The following is a 21,803-nucleotide window of genomic DNA, read 5'->3' on the forward strand; positions in this document are numbered from 1 at the left end:
GTTCGTGAAGGGATTCTCTTGCATCGAGGCGCCCTTGTTCCACCTCCTTAAAGACAACCAACTGGATGCCGGATTGTCAGGAGGTGTTCTGCAGCCTAAAAAGAGCCTTCATGAACGCTCCTGTTCTCACCCTGCCAGATCCAGCCTTGCCTTTTGTGCTGGACACGGACGCAAGTAATGTCGGCATGGGGGCGGTGTTGTCACAGGTGGCGCCGGAAGGTGAGCGAGTGGTGGCCTATTTCAGCCGCACTTTCAACAAGAGTGAACGACGCTACTGTGTTACCAGACGTGAACTGCTAGCAGTTGTTTTGGCTACACGCCATTTCAAGTATTACCTGTGTGGCGTGCCTTTCACCATCAGGACAGATCACGCCGCACTACAGTGGCTGATGTCATTCAAGGAACGAAGGCCAAGTAGCACGGTGGCTGGAGGAGCTGCAGGCGTTCCACTTCACTGTGGTACATCGGGCTGGGGCTCAACACGGCAATGCGGACGCCCTTTCCCGGCGGCCATGTTCTGTTAGTGGTTGCAGCTCCTGCGACCGGTGGGATGCCAGGGAGTTGGAGCTGCGTGGGGAAGCGACTGCTGCTAGACCGTCATGCTGCACCTTGGAGGCTGTGGACACTACAGAGTGGGCTGCCAAGCAGGAAGAGGACCGTGATCTCAACCCTGTGTGACAGTGGGTCCAGAGTGGCAGGAGGCCACCCTGGGAAGGAGTGATGGGACTCTCCGCTGCCACCAAAGGCTTTTGGAGCAAGTTTGCTGTGTTACGCATGAAGGACGGCGTGTTGCAGCGTGCCTGGAAGAAACCAGCCACCGGGGAAGAGAGATGGCAGGTGGTAGTGCCCGGAGCTCTTAAAGAGATGGTGCTGAGAGCATGCCATGGGAGCACCGGCTCAGGACACTTTGGCAGCACCAAGACCCTCCGACGGCTGCGCCAAGGGTTCTATTGGGGTCAGCATCGACGTAGAGGACTTCTGCCGGCGCTGTGATGAGTGTGCGGCCTACAAGTGACCTCAAGACCAATCACACACACCGCTTCAGCAACAGAGGGTTGGGGCGCCCATGGAGAGGGTTGCTGTGGACATTACGGGCCCTTTCCCCATGACGAACAGAGGGAACCGTTACGTGCTATGTGCGATGGACAATTTTACTAAGTGGCCCGAGGCATACGCACTGCCAGACCAAGAGGCGGAGACAGTGGCGGATGCGCTACTGGAGGGCATGTTCTGCCGGTTTGGGACTGCAGATATCCTCCACAGTGACCAAGGTAGAAATTTTGAGTCCAAAGTTTTTGCTACTCTTTGTAAACGCCTGGACATGCAGAAAACACGCACCACCCCGTTGCATCCGCAGAGCGATGGTCTTGTGGAACGATTTAACCGCACCATGCAGCAGCAGCTCGCCATCCTCACCTCCAAACACCAACGTGATTGGGACCAGCACATTCCGCTGGTATTGATGGCTTATCATTCAGCGGTCCAAAGTTTCACGAGCTGTACTCCTGCTCTGCTGATGCTGGGCCGGGAAATTCGGACACCGGCAGAGATGGCGTTTGGAAGACCTCCCGGCAGCTCAGAGGACCAGCCGGGGCTGGAGTATGCCCGGAGACTGCAGGATCGACTGGAGGCAGCGCACGCGTTCGCACGGGACCAGCTGGAGAAAGCCGGTGCACGTCAAAAGCGAAACTATGACGTGCGGAGCAAGGGGCGGAACTTCCAGATTGGGGAACTGGTTTGGGTGTATACACCTAAAAGAAAAAAAGGGCGCTGCCCCAAGCTAGACAGCCATTGGGACGGTCCATGTAGGGTACTTGAGCGGGTGGCGGAGGTAGTTTATCGGGTGGCAGTCCCCCCCAGGGGCAGAAAGGTCCCTACATCGGGACAAGTTGGCCCCCTACCGGGGCAGCGGTGTTCCTGTATTTGAGGCGGGGTCCGCTTCATCCGCCAATTCAGAACATGTGGTGGATCCATGTTCCCCAGATCCCACCAATGTTGTCCCGAGCCAGCCAGCTGAAGGTGGTATTGACTCAGAGCCAGGCCGACCACAGAGACGGAGACGAAGGCTGGAGGACTTTTTTTGTTGAACCCTCGGGGCGAGGGTTTCATAAAGGGGAAGGCAGTGTAATATCTGTTTCTTGTATTTGTGTGACGTCATAGAGAGGGGAGGAGCCAGGTTGGGGGAATATTGGCTCCCGTAGTTAGTCTGAGTGAGGAGCGCATGGGTGTGAGTTGTAGCTAACAGCAACTCCTTTGAATGTGTGTGTTTATTACTTATTTTGTTTATTAAAAATGATGAATAGTATCAGCGACTGCGAGCATCCTTCTCTCCGCTACTGAAGGGCATTACAATATATATACAGTATATATACATATCCCAATTGGGTTCCATCCCAAATCCAGCACCCTGAGACTGTACGCAAGCCGAAAGGAAGGAAGCCGGCGACTAGTGAGTGTGAGAGCCACTGTCCAGGATGAAACATCCAAGCTCCATGAATACATCAAGGAGAAGGCCCCAACGGATGACGTACTCAGAGAATGCCTCAGACAATGGGGAACAGAAGATGAGGCGCTGGAAGAGGGACCATCATGGGAGGACAAGCCCCTACACGGGATGTACCACCGGACCATAACTGAAGTGGCCGATCTCAAGAAGTCCTATCAGTGGCTAGAGAGGGCTGGCCTGAAGGACAGCACAGAGGCACTCATCCTGGCTGCTCAAGAGCAGGCCCTGAGCACCAGAGCCATTGAGGCCCAGATATACCACACCAGACAAGACCCAAGGTGTAGGTTGTGCAAAGAGGCACCTGAGACGATCCAATACATAACTGCAGGGTGTAAGATGCTGGCAGGGAAAGCCTACATGGAATGCCATAACCAGGTGGCTGGCATAGCCTACCGAAACATCTGTGCGGAGTATGGACTGGAAACCCCAAGGTCAAAATGGGAAACACCTCCGAAGGTGGTGGAGAATGACAGAGCGAAGATCCTGTGGGACTTCCAGATCCAGACTGACAAGATGGTAATGGCGAACCAACCAGATATCGTGATCATAGATAAAGGGCAGAGGAAAGCCGTTGTAGTGGATGTAGCGGTCCCAAGTGATGGAAACATCAGAAAGAAGGAACACGAGAAACTCGAGAAATACCAAGGGCTCAGAGAGGAGCTGGAGAGAGCCTGGAAGGTAAAGGTGACAGTCGTGCCTGTGGTGGTCGGAGCACTTGGGGCAGTGACCCCCAAACTAGATGAGTGGTTGCAACAGATCCTGGGAACAACATCGGACATCTCAGTCCAGAAATGTGCAGTGCTGGGAACAGCAAGGATACTGCGCAGAACCCTCAAGCTTCCTGGCCTCTGGTAGAGGACCCGAGCTGAATGAGGGACGGACACCACCCGAAGGGGGGTGAGACGAGGAATTAAATTTATATATATATACACACAGTATATATATCAGAGGCGATTGCTCTAAGACTGCTAGGGAAGCTCAGCTTCCCCTATGTCAAAAAATAAGTGATCAAATATATGTGTGTACATACAATTGTGTGTACATGTCATTGACTAAATATGCGCAACAACGCGCTCAACTTTTGTTCCGAATCAGCTTCTTATTGCTGATTACAATGCAACTCTCTTGTCATTCATTCCCGCAGCTTCACTGTGCTTTAAACTATGTGGACGCTGAGCGTCAGCAACGCGGACGCTGCGTGTCTCGAGGGTCGTCCCAATGCATTGAAACGAGACGAGTCATTGGATAAATGCTGGTTTTGTCCCGCCCATTGGACGCTCTGCGGACACTGACCTTTTCTGCATGATGATTGGATTATCTGTCTGAATCTGAAGCTCTTTTGATTGACAGCAAAATGAGCCAATCACTGATCTTTTAGTGTAGGCATCCATTGGAGCATTTTTCAATTCTCATTCTGTTCTGAGTTGAACGGGAGACTTCTTCTAATCATCTATGCGACACTCTCTTTCTTGAAAACGACTAGCGACAAATTAATCTTTTATTTTTGGTGGGTTTTATTGTAGTTGCTTGTGTTCGCAGACTGACATATATCACCACAGGGTCACAGATCATTTTCTTGAAAAGGAACGGAGAGTAGAATTCACGTATAAATAAACGGACACATTTTATGATGTAGGCCGAAATTGAGGTTCCCCTCCTTGACAGACCAGCATCTGACACTGATATACATATATTTGTGTGTGTGTGTGTGTGTGTGTATTAGGGATGTGAATCTCAGCACTGAGGACGATTCGATACACATCTCGATGCACTACCCGCGATGCGATACTTAAACGATACATGGAATTTTCTGGCGACACGATGCGATACGTTTCACTGTCTTCACGATGTGATACGACGCGATACATATTTAGTTCAAATCAATGCGATCCGATACGATACAATGCAATTTGTTGCGATATTGTGCAATTAAACATGATGCAAATAAGCAAAGAAAAAAAGTTTTAAAAAAGATGGAATTCAGTATGGTATTGCAAAAAGTATAACACTTTATTCCTTATAAACAGTAGAACGTGTAAAACAACTTATTTAAGCCCTTTCACAATTGGGTTTTGTGCAAAGAAAATGTAAACAATTTGGCACCTGAGACTCACAGCTGTTGCTGTAGTGTAAATACAAACAGACTACTTTCACTGAGTGTCTTATATGAAATATCCATCTCCATAGGACAGAAAAAAATACAATTTAAACAATGTGGCAGTCACAGCCTCAAAGCTGCTGTGTGTATTGTAGCGTACTGTAGAGGAGGGGGAGCTGTCAATTTGCTTTTGGCCCTCCTTGGACACAGGTTCTTTTATCTCTCTATAAGGTGGAAGAAGACCCAACACCACGTCGTCTTTTCTTCAGTTTATCGCAACGCAACACAAATCGATTCGGGCTCCTGTGAGTCTCAGATTTCATCAGGAAGCCCCGACAAAATACAGTCACACGTTTATATAGGTGTACTATGGTAATGAGGCAGGGCAGTCCTTCCCCTTATGTAAAAATCGGAAACAAAGAAAGGTCAATGCAGTTCGATGACAAAGTACAGACCATATCTGCTCTGCACAAATTATGAGATTGGAGTTCCTTTCTCAGGGAACTTGACAGCCCTGAGGGGCTCAGCAGGGATGGAAGACCAGAAGAAGACACTTGGGGCTGTTAATCACTCAAGGGGAAACAGGATCTAAACTTCACACTACATTCTTTGTTTTAAGTACTTCAGCAGATGTTCAGGACATAGACTAGTTTCAATACTAAGTTCAAGAGTTTCTCCGGTGTCCGACGAGGAACTGTACGGGGAGGGGGGGGGGGGGGGGGGGAACTTGTCAGTGATGTGGTGCCATCGTTTTAAGTGGGTCTGCATATTTGTGGTGCTGCCGTTGTATGGCTTCTTAGTGCGACATTCTTTGCAAATTACGGAGGTTTTATCAAGCTTTCCGTCTTTCTTTTCGAAGCCGTAGCATTTCCAAACATAAGATCTGTATGTTGCGGGTGCATTAAATATACTAGTTTCCTCACTGCTGCTTACGCGAACTTACATAATGTTTCGCTAGTAGTGTACTGCACTGTATGTGACTCACGGCCTCCGTCCCTATTCAACACAAAACGCAAAATAATGATGGTGCATTCATTGCGCCTAGGAAAGGGCAGCTAGGTGACGTTTAACATGAATAAAACGGCGCTTGAATCAGATTTTACCGATACCCACCAGTGCATCGTGATGAATCTAGATTTCACCGGTCAATTGCGTCATACCCAGTGGATGAGCCGATGCACTCGCATTGCGCACGTGCGCATCGATGCATCAATTAATATCGATTCTTTTCCACACTCTTAGTGTGTATGCATGTATGTATGTATATGTTAGATTTTTGATGCTTTAATTGCACTTTTTTTGTACTTAATCGCATTTTTTCAAGTATGAGAAGTGCTATATAAGAGTGACCTGGTGGGCGAGTGGTTAGCACGTCGGCCTCACAGTGCAGTGGTGCAGTGTTCGATTCCTGTGTGGAGTCTGCATGTTCTCCCCGTGCCTGCGTGGGTTTTTTCCGGCCACTCCGGTTTCCTGACACATTTCAAAAACATGCGTGGCAGGTTAATGGAAATTCTAAATTGTCCCAAAATGTTTGTGTGTGCAAGAATGGTTGTTCGTCTATGTGTGCCCTGCGTTTGGCTGGCAACCAGTTCAGGATGTCCCCTGCCTACTGCTCCAAGACAGCTGGGATAGACTCCAGCATGCCCCGCGACCCTTGTGAGGATGAGCGGATCAGAAAATGGATGGATGGATGGAAATGCGATTTAAATAATGTTTGATTGCTTGTTCTGTTACTGGACTTCTTTGCCCATCATGCATTCTCCATAACAAACACCATGTTCAAACATAATGGTGTCCATATGTACACTTGGCAAGAGGACACCCTCGGCCACAGTTTAATGATCGTACTTTTTAGTTGTGTTGTCGGATTTGTGGCCGGATGTTTTGGATACTCGGGTGAAGAGAGGGGCGGAGCTGTCAATTGATCACGACCTGGTGGTGTGTTGACTCCGATGGTGGAGGAAGATGACGGTCCGTCCTGGCAGGCCCAAACGTATTGTGAGTGTTTGCTGGGAACGCCTGGCAGAATCCTGTGTCAGAAAGAGTTTCAACTCCCACCACCAGCACCACTTTGCCCACATCCTGGGGGAGGCAGGGGAGATAGAGTCCGGGTGGACTCTGTTTCGTGCCATCATTCTTGAGGCGGCTGATCGGAGCTGTGGCCGCAAGGTAGGCGGTGCTTGTCGTGGCAGCAATCTCGGAACCTGCTGGTGGATACCAGTGGTAAGGAACGCAGTCAAGCTGAACAAAGAGTCTTATTAGGCCTTTTTGGTGTATGGGTATGGAGGTAGCTGATAGGTATCGGCTGGCCAACCAGAATACAGCTTCAGCAGTTGCTGAAGCAAAAACCCAGGTGTGGGAGGAGTTCAGAGAGGCCATGGAAAACGACTTCCGGACGGTTTCGAGGAAATTTTGGTCCACCATTCGGCATCTCAGGAGAGGGAAGCAGCGAACCAGAAACACTGTGTATAGTGAAGATGGGGCACTGCTGACCTCGAATCGGGACGTTATGAGTGGGGAGAATACTTTGAAGACCTCAATTTCACCAAAACTTTTTCATTGAGGAAACACAGCCTGGAGACTCTGAGGTGGACTCTCCTATCTCTGGGGCAGGAGAAACTGAGGTGGTCAAAAAGCTCCTTGGTGGCAAAGCCCCTGGGGTAAACAAGATCCGTTCAAAGTTACTTAAGGCTCTGGATGTTGTGGGGCTGTCCTGGTTGACACACCTCTCCAACTATGCGTGGACATCAGGGACAGTGCCTCTGGATTGGCAGACCAGGGTGGTGGTCCTTCCTTTCAAGAAGGGGAACCAGAAGGTGTGTTCCAATTCCAGAAGAATCATACGCACAGGAATGCTCATCATACACCTGTGTGGAACAGCCCATATGTGAACGAGCAAACTGGAAACAGTTGGGTGCTATGATTAGGTTTTGCTCAGTCATTCACAAGCAAAGATGGGGCGAACTTCGCCTCTTTGTGAATAATTGCGTGAGGAAATAATTGAACAGTTTATTTACCGTCCTCCTAAATACAACAAAGACTTTTTAAGCGATTTTTCAACCTTTCTTGCGGAAATCAGGCTGAGATATGATCATATCCTCCTAATGGGGGATTTTAATATCCATGTGTGCTGTCCGGAAATACCACTAGCAAAGGACTTCTTCAGACTTATCGACTCTTTTAATTTCGTGCAATATGTGACCAGCCCGACACATGAACAAGGACATATTTTAGACCTTGTCCTTACTTATGGTCTACCGGTGTCAAATCTGGAAGTCCTTGAAAATGGGATTTCTGATCACATGGCAGTTTTATTTGACGTAGTCTTATCGCATGCTGCTGTGAAATCTGCCGCTCCGAGTTGCAAACGCCGAATTTGTAACCCTCGCACTGCTAGTCGTTTCTCTGATGCCTTTAATAACCTTTGCGTACCCTCGTCTAACACAGAGGAACTCACCTCTTGGTTCAACTCATCATGCAGTGCCATCCTGGATTTGGTGGCTCCTTCAAAAACTGTGCTACCAAAACCTAAACCCGAGCCTTGGTTTAACGACAAAACTCGCACAGCTAGGCAGGGGTGTCGTAAAGCCGAACGCAAGTGGGAAAAAGACAAATTGCATGTCTCTTATCAAATTTGGAAAGACTGCTGGCATCTTCAGCGGTGCCGGATTCCCCCGGCACAGTGGGCTGACCTGGCCGCGGATCGGGCGGCCTGGCGTGGGGCTGTGCGGGGCGGGGTCCGGGTCCTCGAGACTCGACGCGTCGCTGCGGAGGAGGACCGGCGAGCGCGGAGGAAGGAGAGGGCCCGGCAACCGCCCGGCCCCCCAACCCACTTCTGTCAATCCTGCGGGCGGGGCTTTCGGGGAAGACTGGGCCTCCACAGTCATCGGAGACACAAGCACCAGGAGCCGTCGCCTTGTCCTGGGGGCTCATTCCTCGATAACGAGGGCCTTCACCGACCGACCAGCTCACAGTAAAAAAGGCCAAAAGAGAATATCTGTCGGACCTTATTCAAGCTAACCGATATAACCCACGCGCACTATTTAAAACAATAGAATCTGTACTCAAACCCCCTCTGCCTACTTGCTCGGATTCTTCACCCGAGATGTGCAACAGATTGCGATAGAGAAATCTATGAACAAAATTGTATCATGTTTAAAGTTTCGGTTAATTTGGGCATGTCTGGACATACTCAGCGCAGAGGTGTCGGCCGTTTGGGCGGAGGGCCTTTTCTTGAGTAATCACGTCAAAGCAAGGGGGGCGAACAGATGGAAGAAGGCTAGATTCAATCAAAGAGTGGGAATAAAAAAATTGGGAACAAAGAGTTGTTTTATACCAAAAGACAGTTTGGGAACAGCTGTCACGCCCAGGTGGACATTTGTCATCAGCAAAGTCTGTGACTTGTGTATTCGGGTAGATCAGATCACTACCGAGGGGCCGGACCGGGGGACGCGGTATGCAAATCTCGGGGCCAGTGTCTTTCTTATATTTTGCAATAAAAGTTCGAACCGGCGGAGAGGGAGCCGAGTGTGTGATCATCGGAGCAACTAAACCGTCGTTCGCTCTCAGAGATCCGTTCCCGCCGATATTGAAGACAATTTTCCTGTGTGCCGAGTCATTTCTTTAACTTTGTCCGAGAAAATCTCTGACAGATTCCTACAGTTTTTCATTGATAAGGTCTCGACAGCTAGGACTCCGGTCTCAAATACCGCATCTGACCCCTCTGTCCATGTTACATGTTCAGCTGTGCTAAATTCTTTTGAAACTGTGTCCTTGACGCTTTTGGAGGATGTAGTTCGCCAGACGAAGCCATCTGGCTTCCCCTGTGACTCTCTTCCCCCGCATTTCTTTCAGGAGGTTCTCCCGAGTGTTGGTGCATCGGTCATCGATATCATCAACAGCAGCCTCTCTTCTGGTATAGTTCCCCAACAGTTTAAACATGCTGTGGTCCAACCCTTGATCAAGAAACCTGGTCTTGATCCAGATGTGCCTTCAAGTTTCAGGCCCATTTCCAAACTGCCTTTCATTTCCAAAATTCTGGAAAAAGTGGTGCACATGCAGTTGAAATTTTTCTTGGATGAACATAACATCTTGGAGGTCTTACAGTCAGGTTTCAAGACGATGCATAGCACGGAGTCAGCCCTGTTACGCTTTTCTAATGACATCCTCCTGGCAAATGACACTGGAGACCACGTGTGTCTAGTTTTATTGGACTTAACTGCAGCATTTGATACAGTGGATCACAGTATTCTGCTGACTCGTTTGCAGCACTTGGTGGGCATTGGCGGTAGTGCTCTTGAGTGGTTTAGGTCCTATTTAGCTGACAGAACCTTCTGTGTCAGCCTTGGCTGCTCTGAGTCACGCACTGCTCCCCTGTCATGTGGTGTTCCACAGGGCAAATTCTGGGGCCTCTGCTGTTCTCGCTGTATCTGCTCCCATTGGGTTCCATTTTAAGGAAACATGGTACAGTAAATACTCCCATCCCCGGAATTCGATGAAAAGGAATATCCTTCACCCGTAATAAAAACCTATGCATTAACATTTTGACTACGATATTATATGTTACCGGAACTTAAGTAAGCGGAAATTCCACTAACCGTAACCCGGATGGCGGCGTAATGCCGCGGGAGCTTAAACACGCAACGCCCACCCGATGCGATGGAAAAGACACGACGGGAGGGAGACACGTTTTCACTTCGCGTTTTTCGATCATCAGATTCGAAACGACGAAGTGTAAGTGAGTTTTTATTGTTGTGCGTTTTACTGTAATTGTGAATGATTTTAACTTTATTCACTTACGTCCTGTAGAACGCGGCACTAGCTTAAAAGACTCGACACGACAGAAGAAACGTGTTCGCTTCGCCGTTTTCGTTCATCAGATTCGAAAATGAAGTCTGTATTCTGCTCATATTTAGTCATGCTGTATAACCTTCCCATGCCCACAGCGTAGCTTGTCGTCCTTGTAACAATCATCTCCTAGAATTGGAATACTCTTGTATTATTCCTCTCTTCTTAGTTCGGTTTGATGGTTATTCCTCTCTGTTAGTTGTGTTTGTTCAGACACTTGAAAGAAACAATGTAGAATGCTGTTGAAGGTATTTCCTGCTTACTGTTTTTACAATCACCTTTAGTGCCCCTTGACCCCCACCACTTTAGGGGCCCCCTCCACAGGACATGTTTAACATCAAAAGAGGAACTGTTATCTCAAGTATCTGTGTTCCTGCCATCACACCAAATGGTGGGTAGTGGTGGTCTGGTCTCACCTCACCGCTCCCAACTTCTTCCAGCCACACCGGGTCAGATGACATGTTACTTTCTTTGTTTCTGGGATTTGCATGAGAGGCGTACCTCCCCGCCTCTCATTATCATATTGTCTCTATATAATCTCATGAATGTGTTTCTTTTACACTTCCTCATTCAAATCTGGACCCCTCAGGAGCCCGAATCGATTCGTAAACTGCAGAAAAATAAAGTAAACCCTTCGAAGGAACTGTTCATCGCCTCCAGCCTTTATTTGGTTTACCAACATTCTCCTCGTCCGAAATTCAACGAACACGCGGGGAAGAGGAGGCCACTCTTCCCCCAACAAAACGATGATGTGTAAGTGACTTTTTATTGGCGTGCGTTTTACTGTAATTGCGAAAGATTGTAACTTTATTCACTTACGTCGTGTAGATCATGCCATCGAAAACTGTAATGACTGTAGTGGAGCGAGTGAAATTTGAGCGAGGCTGGAAACAAAGTAAAAAAACATCCAGCAGACACTTGGAGTCGGAAACAGACAAATCTACGAAACTTTAAAAAACAAAGGCATCGATTCAACTCCTGATGACAAGCCACCATCCAGCAAGGAAGCAATGCAAATGGCAACAAAAATCCTTCAGTATGCATAAGAATCACCACCAGACATCGGTGATCAACGGGATAGTTATTTGCAATTAGGAAGAAAACTGTATGACACGCAGGCAAACATTGTCATAGACCAAAGAATGCATCCAACAAAACAATCCAAAATAGACACATTTTTTTCCCAAGATAGAAAAAAATAAACATTAAAATACTGTATGTATTTTACTGTTGTGATTTTTTTGGATCCACCTGTATTGCAGTTTTTGTTATATAAACAGTTTTTGGACAGTATATTTTAGCATTTTATTGATTGTGTTTTTACACGTGCATTTTGTCAACATACTTGCAGGTTCATAAAGGACATGTACCATGCTCATTTCTCAAATGAGGAATTTCTGTTATCAGGACAGATTGGACAGCGCAAACACGAGTCCGTACTAGAGAATGTTTACTGTATTCCCTTCCACTGCTATGCAGATGACTGCCAGATCGATGTCCCACTGAGCAAAAAAGACGCCTTCTCATTAAGGCCACTTCTATCCTGCGTGGAAGAAATCAAAACCTGGATGGCACAAAATTTCTTGAAATTCAATGAAAAGAAGACAGAGGTGATACTGTTTGGTCCCTGTGGCCCTTGTACACTCCATCCTGTAGACTTGGGCCCCCTGTCTCCTTATCTTAAGTTAACAGTCTCAAACTTGGGCCTTAAACTGGACAGTGATTTCAAACTTGATCGTCAAATTGGTGCCGGTGTTAAATCCAGCTTCTTTCACCTTAGACAGCTGGCCAAAATAAAACCTCTCCTCTCTCATGAACACTTTGAGACAGTAATTCATGCCTTTGTCACCCCGGCTCGATTACTGCAATGCCCTTTACTTTGGAGTCAGCCAGTCCTCCATTAAGCGCCTTCAGCTGGCCCAGAATGCCGCTGCTCGCCTCTTGACTGGTACTCGTAAGAGGGAGCACATAACTCCTACTCTGGCATCCCTTCACTGGCTCCCTGTACATTTTAGAGTTATTTTCAAGATCTTCTTATTTGTTTTCAAATCTCTCAATGATCTCGTGCCACCTTACCTCTCTGAGCTCATCCGCCCCTACACACCTGCCCGGCGCCTCAGGTCTACGGACCAGACATTATTAGAAGTACCAAGAACTAAACTGAAGCTCAGAGGGGATCGAGCCTTTTCTGTTGCTGGTCCCTCTCTCTGGAATGACCTCCCACTGAACATGAAGTCTCCTCGCTGCCCATCTTCAAAACCCTCCTCAAAACTCACTTGTATTCTTTGGCATTCGACTCAGCATGACTTAGATTTGTTCTTGCTTTTACTGTTTGGTGCTTTCTACCGTCTTTATTACCGATTTGTTTTACTGTTTATTGTATATGTTAAATTGCTCCATGTACAGCACTTTGTATGCAGCGATGGCTGTTTGAAAGTGCTCTATAAATACAGTTGAGTTGAGTTGAGTTGAGTTTAGGGACAATGTACCTCAACGTACAATTGCAAAGACTGAAATAAACTACACTTTAGCGAGGAGCACCACTTTCTACAAAAAAAAAAAAACAAACTCAGAGGCACATGACAAATCTTTTTTTTTTTTCATTTATTGCTTTTTATTTTAGTAGATCAACCAAAGTACTTAAAAGCAACCACTCAATGACTGGATCAAAGGAAGAAGGGTGGGAGCTCGGTGAGGCAACCGGGTGTGGGTACATCATATGTCTCAACTAGCCCAGAAAATGATTTTCTATTATTTTTATGACCTGTCATAAAAGGTTTATTGGGGTTTATAAATCATTCAGCTCACAATAGTATCAAAGGCTTTCTGACTAAAGTACATATACCGTTTCTCTTTCTTACATGTCCATAATTATTTAGAATCCATGTTTGTAGTAATTTTCAAAAGTTGTACATTTTTAAATAATATTCTCACAGACAAAATACAAAACCAGATCTTTTACTGTCAATAATTTGATGTGTACAAGAATTGTAAAATGCCCATTGATACACCCAACAACAATACTGTATGCACACATTTTTTGTGCATTCACATCTTATGATGCTTACATTCACTATAATAAATTGGTAATCATATCAATAAAAGCTATTGCGGGTGTAACTATATTTGTGTCTGCACAAAGATTATTAAGGCAACACTTAAAATAATGACAATAAATCTGAGTTATTTGAAGAAGTCCAACTCAGTTCTGTTTTAAAACAAAGCAGGAGAACCAATTTTTCCATTGGCCTCCATCAGTTTAGCCACTCCGCACTTCCAAAAACATCCAAGCACACTTTCCAGCTTTTCACAATGTCATTGCTGATGCAATAATTTCCATATGTCTGCTCTTTCTCATTGCCTAACACCTTTGTGTAAAAATTCATCAAAAATGGATACATTTCAACAGAGCTTGTCATGTACACATATTTTCAAAATGTCTTGTTCCCCAAAAAAGTTAGACATGTCCAATGTACACCTTTTCACTTCAAAATCAAGCTATTGTTGGGAATCAAATGCTGCAATTTCACAGGTAGGTTGCTGACAAAAGCCCAATCAAAAATACATGAGCGCATAGCCACATTACACTTTTAGTCATTTAAAATAAACTTTTAAAAAAGCAAAATATTTAAAGTGGCAATATTTTATCATACACCCCACTGGGCTAAATATATATTTGCATCTACTTGCACAACACAAAATCACAGTATATTACGCAAGCCATTTAGATTCACAAGTCAAAAATTATTTGGCCCAAAAAAAAAAATCACATTTCATTGGTATAGTAAAACAACAACATCGTGATCGGTAACCATTAGATATTAATTTTATTTTAAATGTTTTAAGGAACCTATTTTTGCACTGTTCAGGCAACATAGTGCATCATATCAAAATTAAAAAATAATATTTTGCAATTTAATATAATTCGGGAGTGCTGTTGATTATGAGTATGCAGTGAGTGTGTTTGTTATTAAAATTATAGTATCAATCATTTGAAGTATTTGAAACACATACTTCATTTTGGAGTTTAATAGTATTCTTTAAACCATTATATTCATGTATTCTATGTGATACGCGCAAATTCAGTATGACTCTTTTGCTCTCCCTCTCTCTCTCTCTCTCTAATCTCTCTCTCTCTCTCTCTCTGTACAGCATATGTGATGTGTTTTCACAAAATCAGGCTTATGTCTCAAAAATGAAAATCAAGATTCTCACGTGTTCCAACTTTACACCTAATTCCCTTAAAAAAATGATGTCTAATACATGTAAGTACCGAAACAAATTGACAAAGTTAAAGCAAATTCAATGTTGCCAGGTTGAAATCCCGGGATTTGAATAAAAAGTTTTCAACGTTTTGACACATACATGTTTCAAAGGTCCATAGCAACAGGAAAAAGGTGTTGACCCTAAAGTGTTGAAAGACCACTCGGAAGTGAATTTCAAAAGTGATTAAGATCATCTGAGATTTTAATCTTTAAAATCTAAGGAGGGCAAATGGTTAGCATGTCCCCCTCACAGTGGAGAGGTCATGGCTTCGATTCCGGGCCCCGGCCTTCCTGTGTGGAATTTACATAATCTCCCTGTGCCTGCGTAGGTTTTCTCCTGGTACTCCAGTTTGCTACCGCATTCCAAAAACATGGATGGCAGGTTAACGGAACACTTGAAATGGATGCTCGTTTAACCTTCACGACTGGGAAATGAAAATAAAGTATTTTTTTTTTAAATCTCAAAATCTACATTTTTGACCAAATAATCTATTTTTGTCAATAACTCAAAACTAATGACCATGACATACACCTGATTTTGTGAAAACACACACACACACACACACACACACATAATTCTATGGCTCTTTTTGTGCAGTTGTGTTATTTTCTTCTCAATTTTATTTATAATCCATTACAAGATCCACATTGCCCTTGTGCCATCTTTGTTATTGTACGACAGTATATTGTTGCCAGTAGAGTGTGTATTCATGAAATAAAAGCGGATTATTATGGAGTAAATTTAATTGAATCATAATGCAGTAATACACAATTCATAAATCTCTTGAGGCTATTCCACTGAAAAGCGTTTGCCCTAGTCAAACAGGATATAGTATGTTTTATTTGTAATGTCTGTAAAAACAAACAAGGACAATTCTATTGGAATCTACTACCGACTTATTCTGTGCTGATCAGCGGCAGAACGTGTGCGTACATCAATTCAACTGGTGAGATATTGATAATGGTCAGGCAATGAAACAGCATTGAGATGTTTCGCAGTTTCAGCAGTCCAATATTTTTGTTCAACAATGAAAAAGCGCCGCGTCTGCTTTGGTCATAGATCCAGTAGATTGAGGCATGATGTTGAAAGTAAGACGCTTAATACTGCCGATGGCAATTGTCATCAGTAGGTTCTCGATAGGTACTCGGTAAATTCTCCATGGCTTGTAACATAAATTCATTCATTAGTTGTAAACATGTTGAAGCATATCGTGATATAAGAGAATTTTCAACAAGGAAATGGAGCACAATACGAGGGTCATTCCTCTTTCATCTACAACTGCTTCAAACAACAAAGAGTATGCAGAAAGGTGGTTAAGACTGAATGACTGCCTGTATCTTATGTGTTGTGTTGTATTATTTTTTATTATGTTATTATTTACAGCAGCTACTATACTTTTTTGTTCTTCTACTTTCTTCCTTTCATAACTTTGCTACTGTAAATTGGGAATTTCTCTATTGTGAGACGAATAAAGGTTTTCTTATTTAATCGTATCTTATTCAATAAATAAGGAGAATTTTTTTTAGGATAAGGACTTGTAATACAGATATCAGTGTTTTTTGTTTTTTTCGTTCTTTAAGAAAGGAGCGTCAGCGCAGAGCGCCGATGCGGATGTGGAACTGGAAGTCGTGGCTTGGAATTGCAGCGGATTTACATGGGACAGGAGAAGAGAGCCAATCTCTTTTTCGTTAATGGATGCTACAGCTTCTTGTTGCTTTTAAGCTGAGCTTGTAGCAGACGTGTGCACATTACAGCAGGACGTCTTTGATTCACTGGTGAAAAGGACACTTTTTTTCGCTCCTCTTTCATCTATAACTGCTTCAGACAACAAAGTAATAAAAATAATAATAATACATTTTATTTATAAGCGCCTTTCAAGACACCCATAAGTGTATGCAGGAAAGTGGTTAAGATTGCACAATTGTCTGTGTCTAATGTGTTGTCTTGTATTATTTTGTCATTTTATGTTAACTTTTCTTTTGATGGTGGCGCGGGCACCCGCAGCGGCTTCTCTTGTTGTATGTTGTGAGAGGGAAGAAATTTCATCTGTGCTGTATGTTACAGAACATTTGACAATAAAGTTGTACTTGACTTGATTACTTGACTTCGAAAAGTGTGTGACAGTACTGTCAGTACTGTCACACACTTTTCCCATCTGTGCACAAGCCTCCATATTCTCTCAGCGTAAAAATCTTTAGACTGATGTCTCAGTCAATCGCTGACAACACTTTTGACTTAATCGTCACTTTCAAACTTTGTGCCAACTACTGTGAATTGCTGAGGCAGCTCAAGAAAGACAAAAAGCAAACGCAGGGGTCATCAGTCAGAAGAAGTCATCTTGCATCATGACAACGCAAGGCCTCACACAGCAGCCCAAACGGTGCAGACCATCAACGAGCTGGGCTAGGAACTCCTCCCTCATCCCACTTCCAGCCCAGATCTTGCCCCTCTAGGCTTTCACCTGTTCGGTGTTGCGTTCACAAGACGCACCAAGTTTGAAAGTGACAATGAAGTCAAAAGTGTTGTGAGCAACTGGCTGAGACATCAGTCCAAAGATTTTTACGCTGAGGGAATATGGAAGCTTGTGCACAGATGGGAAAAGTGTGTGACAGTGCTGGGAGACAATGTTGCCAAAAAATAAAAATTAAAGTAAGCTTCTATTTGAATTAGAAGTCCTTATGCCGAAAGATTCACCTTATCTCTTGAATGTACGTACTGTAATATCTCCCTGAAAATAATATCTCTGTTGGTGATACAGGACCACATTTTATAATGTTTTAATGGATGGACTTCACATTAAGATTCCTTAACAGCCAACCCCAGAGTTGGAGGTGGAGAGTGATTCATATGGGGACGGGGTAAAGTAGGTGGAGGGTGTGGGCCTGGACGGCCAAACATTCTTTGTAAATGCCTGTCAGACTGGATGGGGTTATTTTGAAAACCTTTCAGGTTTTCTTTGAAAAAATTGCTGCTTTCACTTTTGAAGAGTTCACTTTTCTCATGGAGAATGTGATCAGTGATAAGCCCTGAATCTTGAGTAAAGTGAATAGGGGTGTCACTTTTTCTCCTCAATGTGGACTCCCGGCTCGAAGATGCAGCCGACTGGCTGTCAGAGCTGCCATCAGTACTGGCACCAGTCGCTTCCACAGGGGTGACTCGAATGGTAGTGATAGACTGAGGGTGATGATGGAAAGGAGGAGCAAATATGGCGCTCGGAGTGAGAGGTTTGGTAGCGTTGGGATCCTGAAAATTAGAATGTGACTGATATCCTACATGTGGGTAAGTGATGTGTAGACCCTCTTCAACTTTGCTGTCTGATTTGGTCCCTGTAACACTCTGCCGCCCATCCAGTGACCCGGCATCCTGCATAACATCACAGGTGTCCGTATTTCTGTTGAAATCATTGATGTTAAAGGCTGGCTGTCGTATGGATGGTCGCTTTTCTGGTGGATTCCAACGCCAAGAGCCGCTTCCATCAGTGCTCAGAGGTTTCATCACAGGTTTATTTGACTCTGGGTGGGCTTCAACCCGGACTATACTGCCGGTCCGTTCCAAACCTTTGCCTTAAAATGAAAGAAAATTAGGGGAAAAAAAATCATTAGAGCCTTTAAAGAACATTTGGCAATTGAGTGTGTGTGTGTGTGTGCGCGCGTGTGTGTGTGTTACGGGAGTATAAAAACAAATCATCATCTTTTCCCTTTGTCTGCGGTGTTTGGCCTTAGTCTCAGATGACTATGTATGCCACTTTCAGTAGATGCATCTTAGACTTTGTCCTTATCTGTAACTTTTGCATACCGGTCCATTTTTGGTTACAAACAAGCACACAACAATTTGTCCTTAAATACATCAAATTTTTCATGTTCATTTAATCTCCCATGCAAATTTTAGAATGTGGAAGGAAGCCAGAATACATGAAGAAAACCCAGGGAGATTACCTTGACTGATAAGTCTGCTCAACACAGAAGTACCTCTTTGTTTTGTTCCTGTAAATAGTCACCTCCTGTCAATACCAGGCTTGGACACAAGACACAGTTGCAAGGTTCAGAATAAAAAAGAGAGATTTATTTGAGGCTCAGTGGGAGAAAACTCAAAATAGGCAAGGACTTGTCAGATCTGTGACAAGAAGCTAGAGTGCACACACAAGGAGGACACACACTGGCAAAGGACAAAGGCAGACAAGGACCGGTTATACACAAAGTAAGGGCCAACAGGTGGAAATAATCAGGGTTGGGCTGACAATTAGAATGTTACAAAAGGAAGGGCAAGTGACCTAAAACAAGAGGAGAAACAAGAGAAGAGTCATTCAGTAAGTGACCAGACAAACACAAACAACCGGCCAGGACAGACACCTGAAGGCCCAGGTATTTCTGGGTGGTCCCTGATGAGTCCTGAATCGGGGAAGGGTCATCTATGTGACTCTGTGGGATCCACTCTCTCTACTCTGGCCCATGTCCCTCCAAGTCCACAAGAAACTGCTTGCCCTGACCTTTGTTGCGAACCGGTAGCAGTTTCCTGATCTTGTACAGCAGACCACCATCCTTTACTTCCAGCGGCAGTGAGGGTCTGGTAGCCAGAACCATGGACTCCCTGCTGTGGACTTGACCTTGCTGACATGGAATGTGGAGTGGACATGAATGGACCTTGGCAGACGGAGATGAACAGCAGCTGGGCCAATGACCTTGTCAATCGGGAAGAGACCAACAAACCTTGGAGCCAGTTTCTTGGAGGGAACCGAGAGGTGGACATCTTGAGCAGACAGCCACACTCAGTGCCTGGGTTGTTGTTGTTGTTGTATAGCGCCTGAGGATAGTCCGCAGAAGCGCCAGCGATGCCCGTGGGAGACGTGCAAGTTCATCTAGAGTCTGGCCGAGTCCGTAGCGCCGGCGTTCGGCCAGGAAGGCCGGGCACCGGAGCCAGAGGTGCTCAGACGTCTCGTCCTCCTCCGTGCACAACCGGCAGGTCGCATCCTCTGCCCTACCGATCCGGTGCCCGGGTCTCTACTCAGGTGCAGGACGATGTAGACGGTGTGCAGCTCTCTTTACTCTGTCCCTCTTCCGAATGATTACTTGATGGGCAGAGACCCAGATATGGCGGCAGCAGCGTCCCAAGGCATGGGGAACTGAAACCTTGGGTTCTGAATCAGCAAACACTGGAGGTCGGTAGCTATAGACACATTTGAAGGGGGAGAAACCTGTAGCAGAAGTGGGCAGTGAATTGTAGGCACATTCAACCCAGATCCGGTGGGTACTCCATGAAGTTGAGTTCTGGGACACAACCCATTGAAGACTGGCTTGCAGCTGTTGGTTGAGGCACTCAGGCTGGCCTTTGGCTTCTGGATGATATCCTGATGTCAGGGTTGCTTTGGCACCCATGAGTCGGCAGAACTCCCTCCAGAACCTGGAGATGAACTGGGGCCCCCGTTCTGACACAATGTCCTTTGGAAATCCATGGATCCTGAAAATATTTTCCAAAATTATTTGAGCAGTCACGATAGCTGAGGGTTGCTTGGGTAGAGCAATGATATGTGCCATCTTAGAAAAATAAGTAATACTGTGGTGTTACCTCCTGACATCGGAAGTCCTGTGACAAAGTCCAATGATATATTCGACCATGGTCTCGAAGAGATGGGCAGAGGTTGCAGGAGCCCCATGCGAGACCTGGTGGATGTCTTGTTGTGAGCACAGACTAGACATGGTTTATTGTATCCCCAGACCAGCTCCTCCATGGAGGGCCACCAGAACCGTATATAACCGACTGTGCTATAACAAACACTGTTAGATCCCTGGACGCCAGGTGAGCAGCGAGGTATGAGTCCAATAGATGAGTTTCAATGTTTGCAAACATTGCCTCCAAGATGCACGCGTATCTTAATGACATCACTGTTGTTTGCTAATATGAGCATTCTTAATTGCCTCTTATGTTGAATTTCTTCACTTTGACACGGAGCACTGGGCATAAATCACATTGTGTCATCACCCCCCGTGGGACTTTGCGATGCTTTGTTTTAATTAAATAGTCGGATTCTGGCGGCCCGGTAGTCCAGTGGTTAGCACGTCGGCTTCACAGTGCAGAGGTACCGGGTTCGATTCCAGCTCCGGCCTCCCTGTGTGGAGTTTGCATGTTCTCCCCGGGCCTGCGTGGGTTTTCTCCGGGTGCTCCGGTTTCCTCCCACATTCCAAAGACATGCATGTCGGGCTGATTGGGCGCTCTAAATTGTCCCTAGGTGTGAGTGTGGGCGTGGATGGTTGTTCGTCTCTGTGTGCCCTGCGATTGGCTGGCAACTGATTCAGGGTGTCCCCCGCCTACTGCCCGGAGACGGCTGGGATAGGCTCCAGCACCCCCCGCGACCCTAGTGAGGATCAAGCGGTTCGGAAAATGGATGGATGGATGGATAGTCGGATTCTGTCAACCTATCACCCTGCCAGCTGCTAGGCACCGGCCGAGGCGACCCAACAGAGAGATGCACCCCATGCCACCACCCCCGGCCCTCCCCCCTGGAGGGGGGGAAAAGCGCGAGGCCCGGCGGGCGTCCCGAGTCTCCGCCGCAGCCCGCCGAAACCTGACACCCTTGCACCAACCCGCCTTCGTGCGGGGCCGGCGTGGACACCCGGCGGGGAGCGGGCGAAGCGGCCGGTACTGGGGCTGGGTGGCCACCCCCAGCACCGGGGCTCCACGCCCACACTCCTCCGGCGGCGGCGAGGGGCGGGCGGCAGGGCGGCTGTTCCCGCAGCCGCGGCCCGTGCACAGCCCCGTTTCTCTGTGTGTGCTCTTTCCATTCTGACAACCCACGGCACGAGACTATTACGACTCACAAGCGTGTGTTTTCTGCCTCCAAGATGCGCGCGCAGCCAGACTTAATGTATGCATACGTCACATGAAACTAATCTATAGATCACCCATGGCCATAGATCAACAGGAACAAAAAAAAATAAATCTCTGCGATCCCGCTATGTGGGGGCGTCTCACCATTTCCTTCCTTCACCTCTTCTTCAATCTGCCAAGTGACCACTCCGACCACCCAGTTCAGTGGAAGAATGGATTCTGGTTCTTTGGCTTCAGGGCTCAGGGACGTAAATGTGAGACAGG

The 21,803-nt window shown here is 46.0% G+C and overlaps 1 protein-coding gene across 3 annotated transcripts in view; it reads right to left on the bottom strand.

Moving 5' to 3' along the window:
- Window positions 1-13,393: 13,393 nt before the first annotated feature.
- The window catches only part of LOC147195556 (phospholipid phosphatase-related protein type 4-like), a 95,868-nt gene continuing 87,458 nt past the window's right edge, over window positions 13,394-21,803 (bottom strand). For 2 of the 3 annotated variants that reach the window (XM_086129567.1, XM_086129568.1), the window contains exon 11: window positions 13,394-18,280. In XM_086129567.1, coding sequence (XP_085985693.1) covers window positions 17,514-18,280 — 767 coding nt within the window. In that variant the 3' untranslated portion in view covers window positions 13,394-17,513. Of the gene's footprint in view, window positions 18,281-18,311; window positions 20,172-20,279; window positions 20,375-21,803 lie in introns of those variants that run through there. The other variant, XM_086129569.1, reaches the window with a different exon arrangement.

This window comes from Hippocampus guttulatus, chromosome 14 (genome assembly GCF_054856545.1).
Source record: "Hippocampus guttulatus isolate MCC_2025c chromosome 14, RoL_Hgut_1.0, whole genome shotgun sequence".
Lineage (NCBI taxonomy): Eukaryota > Metazoa > Chordata > Actinopteri > Syngnathiformes > Syngnathidae > Hippocampus > Hippocampus guttulatus.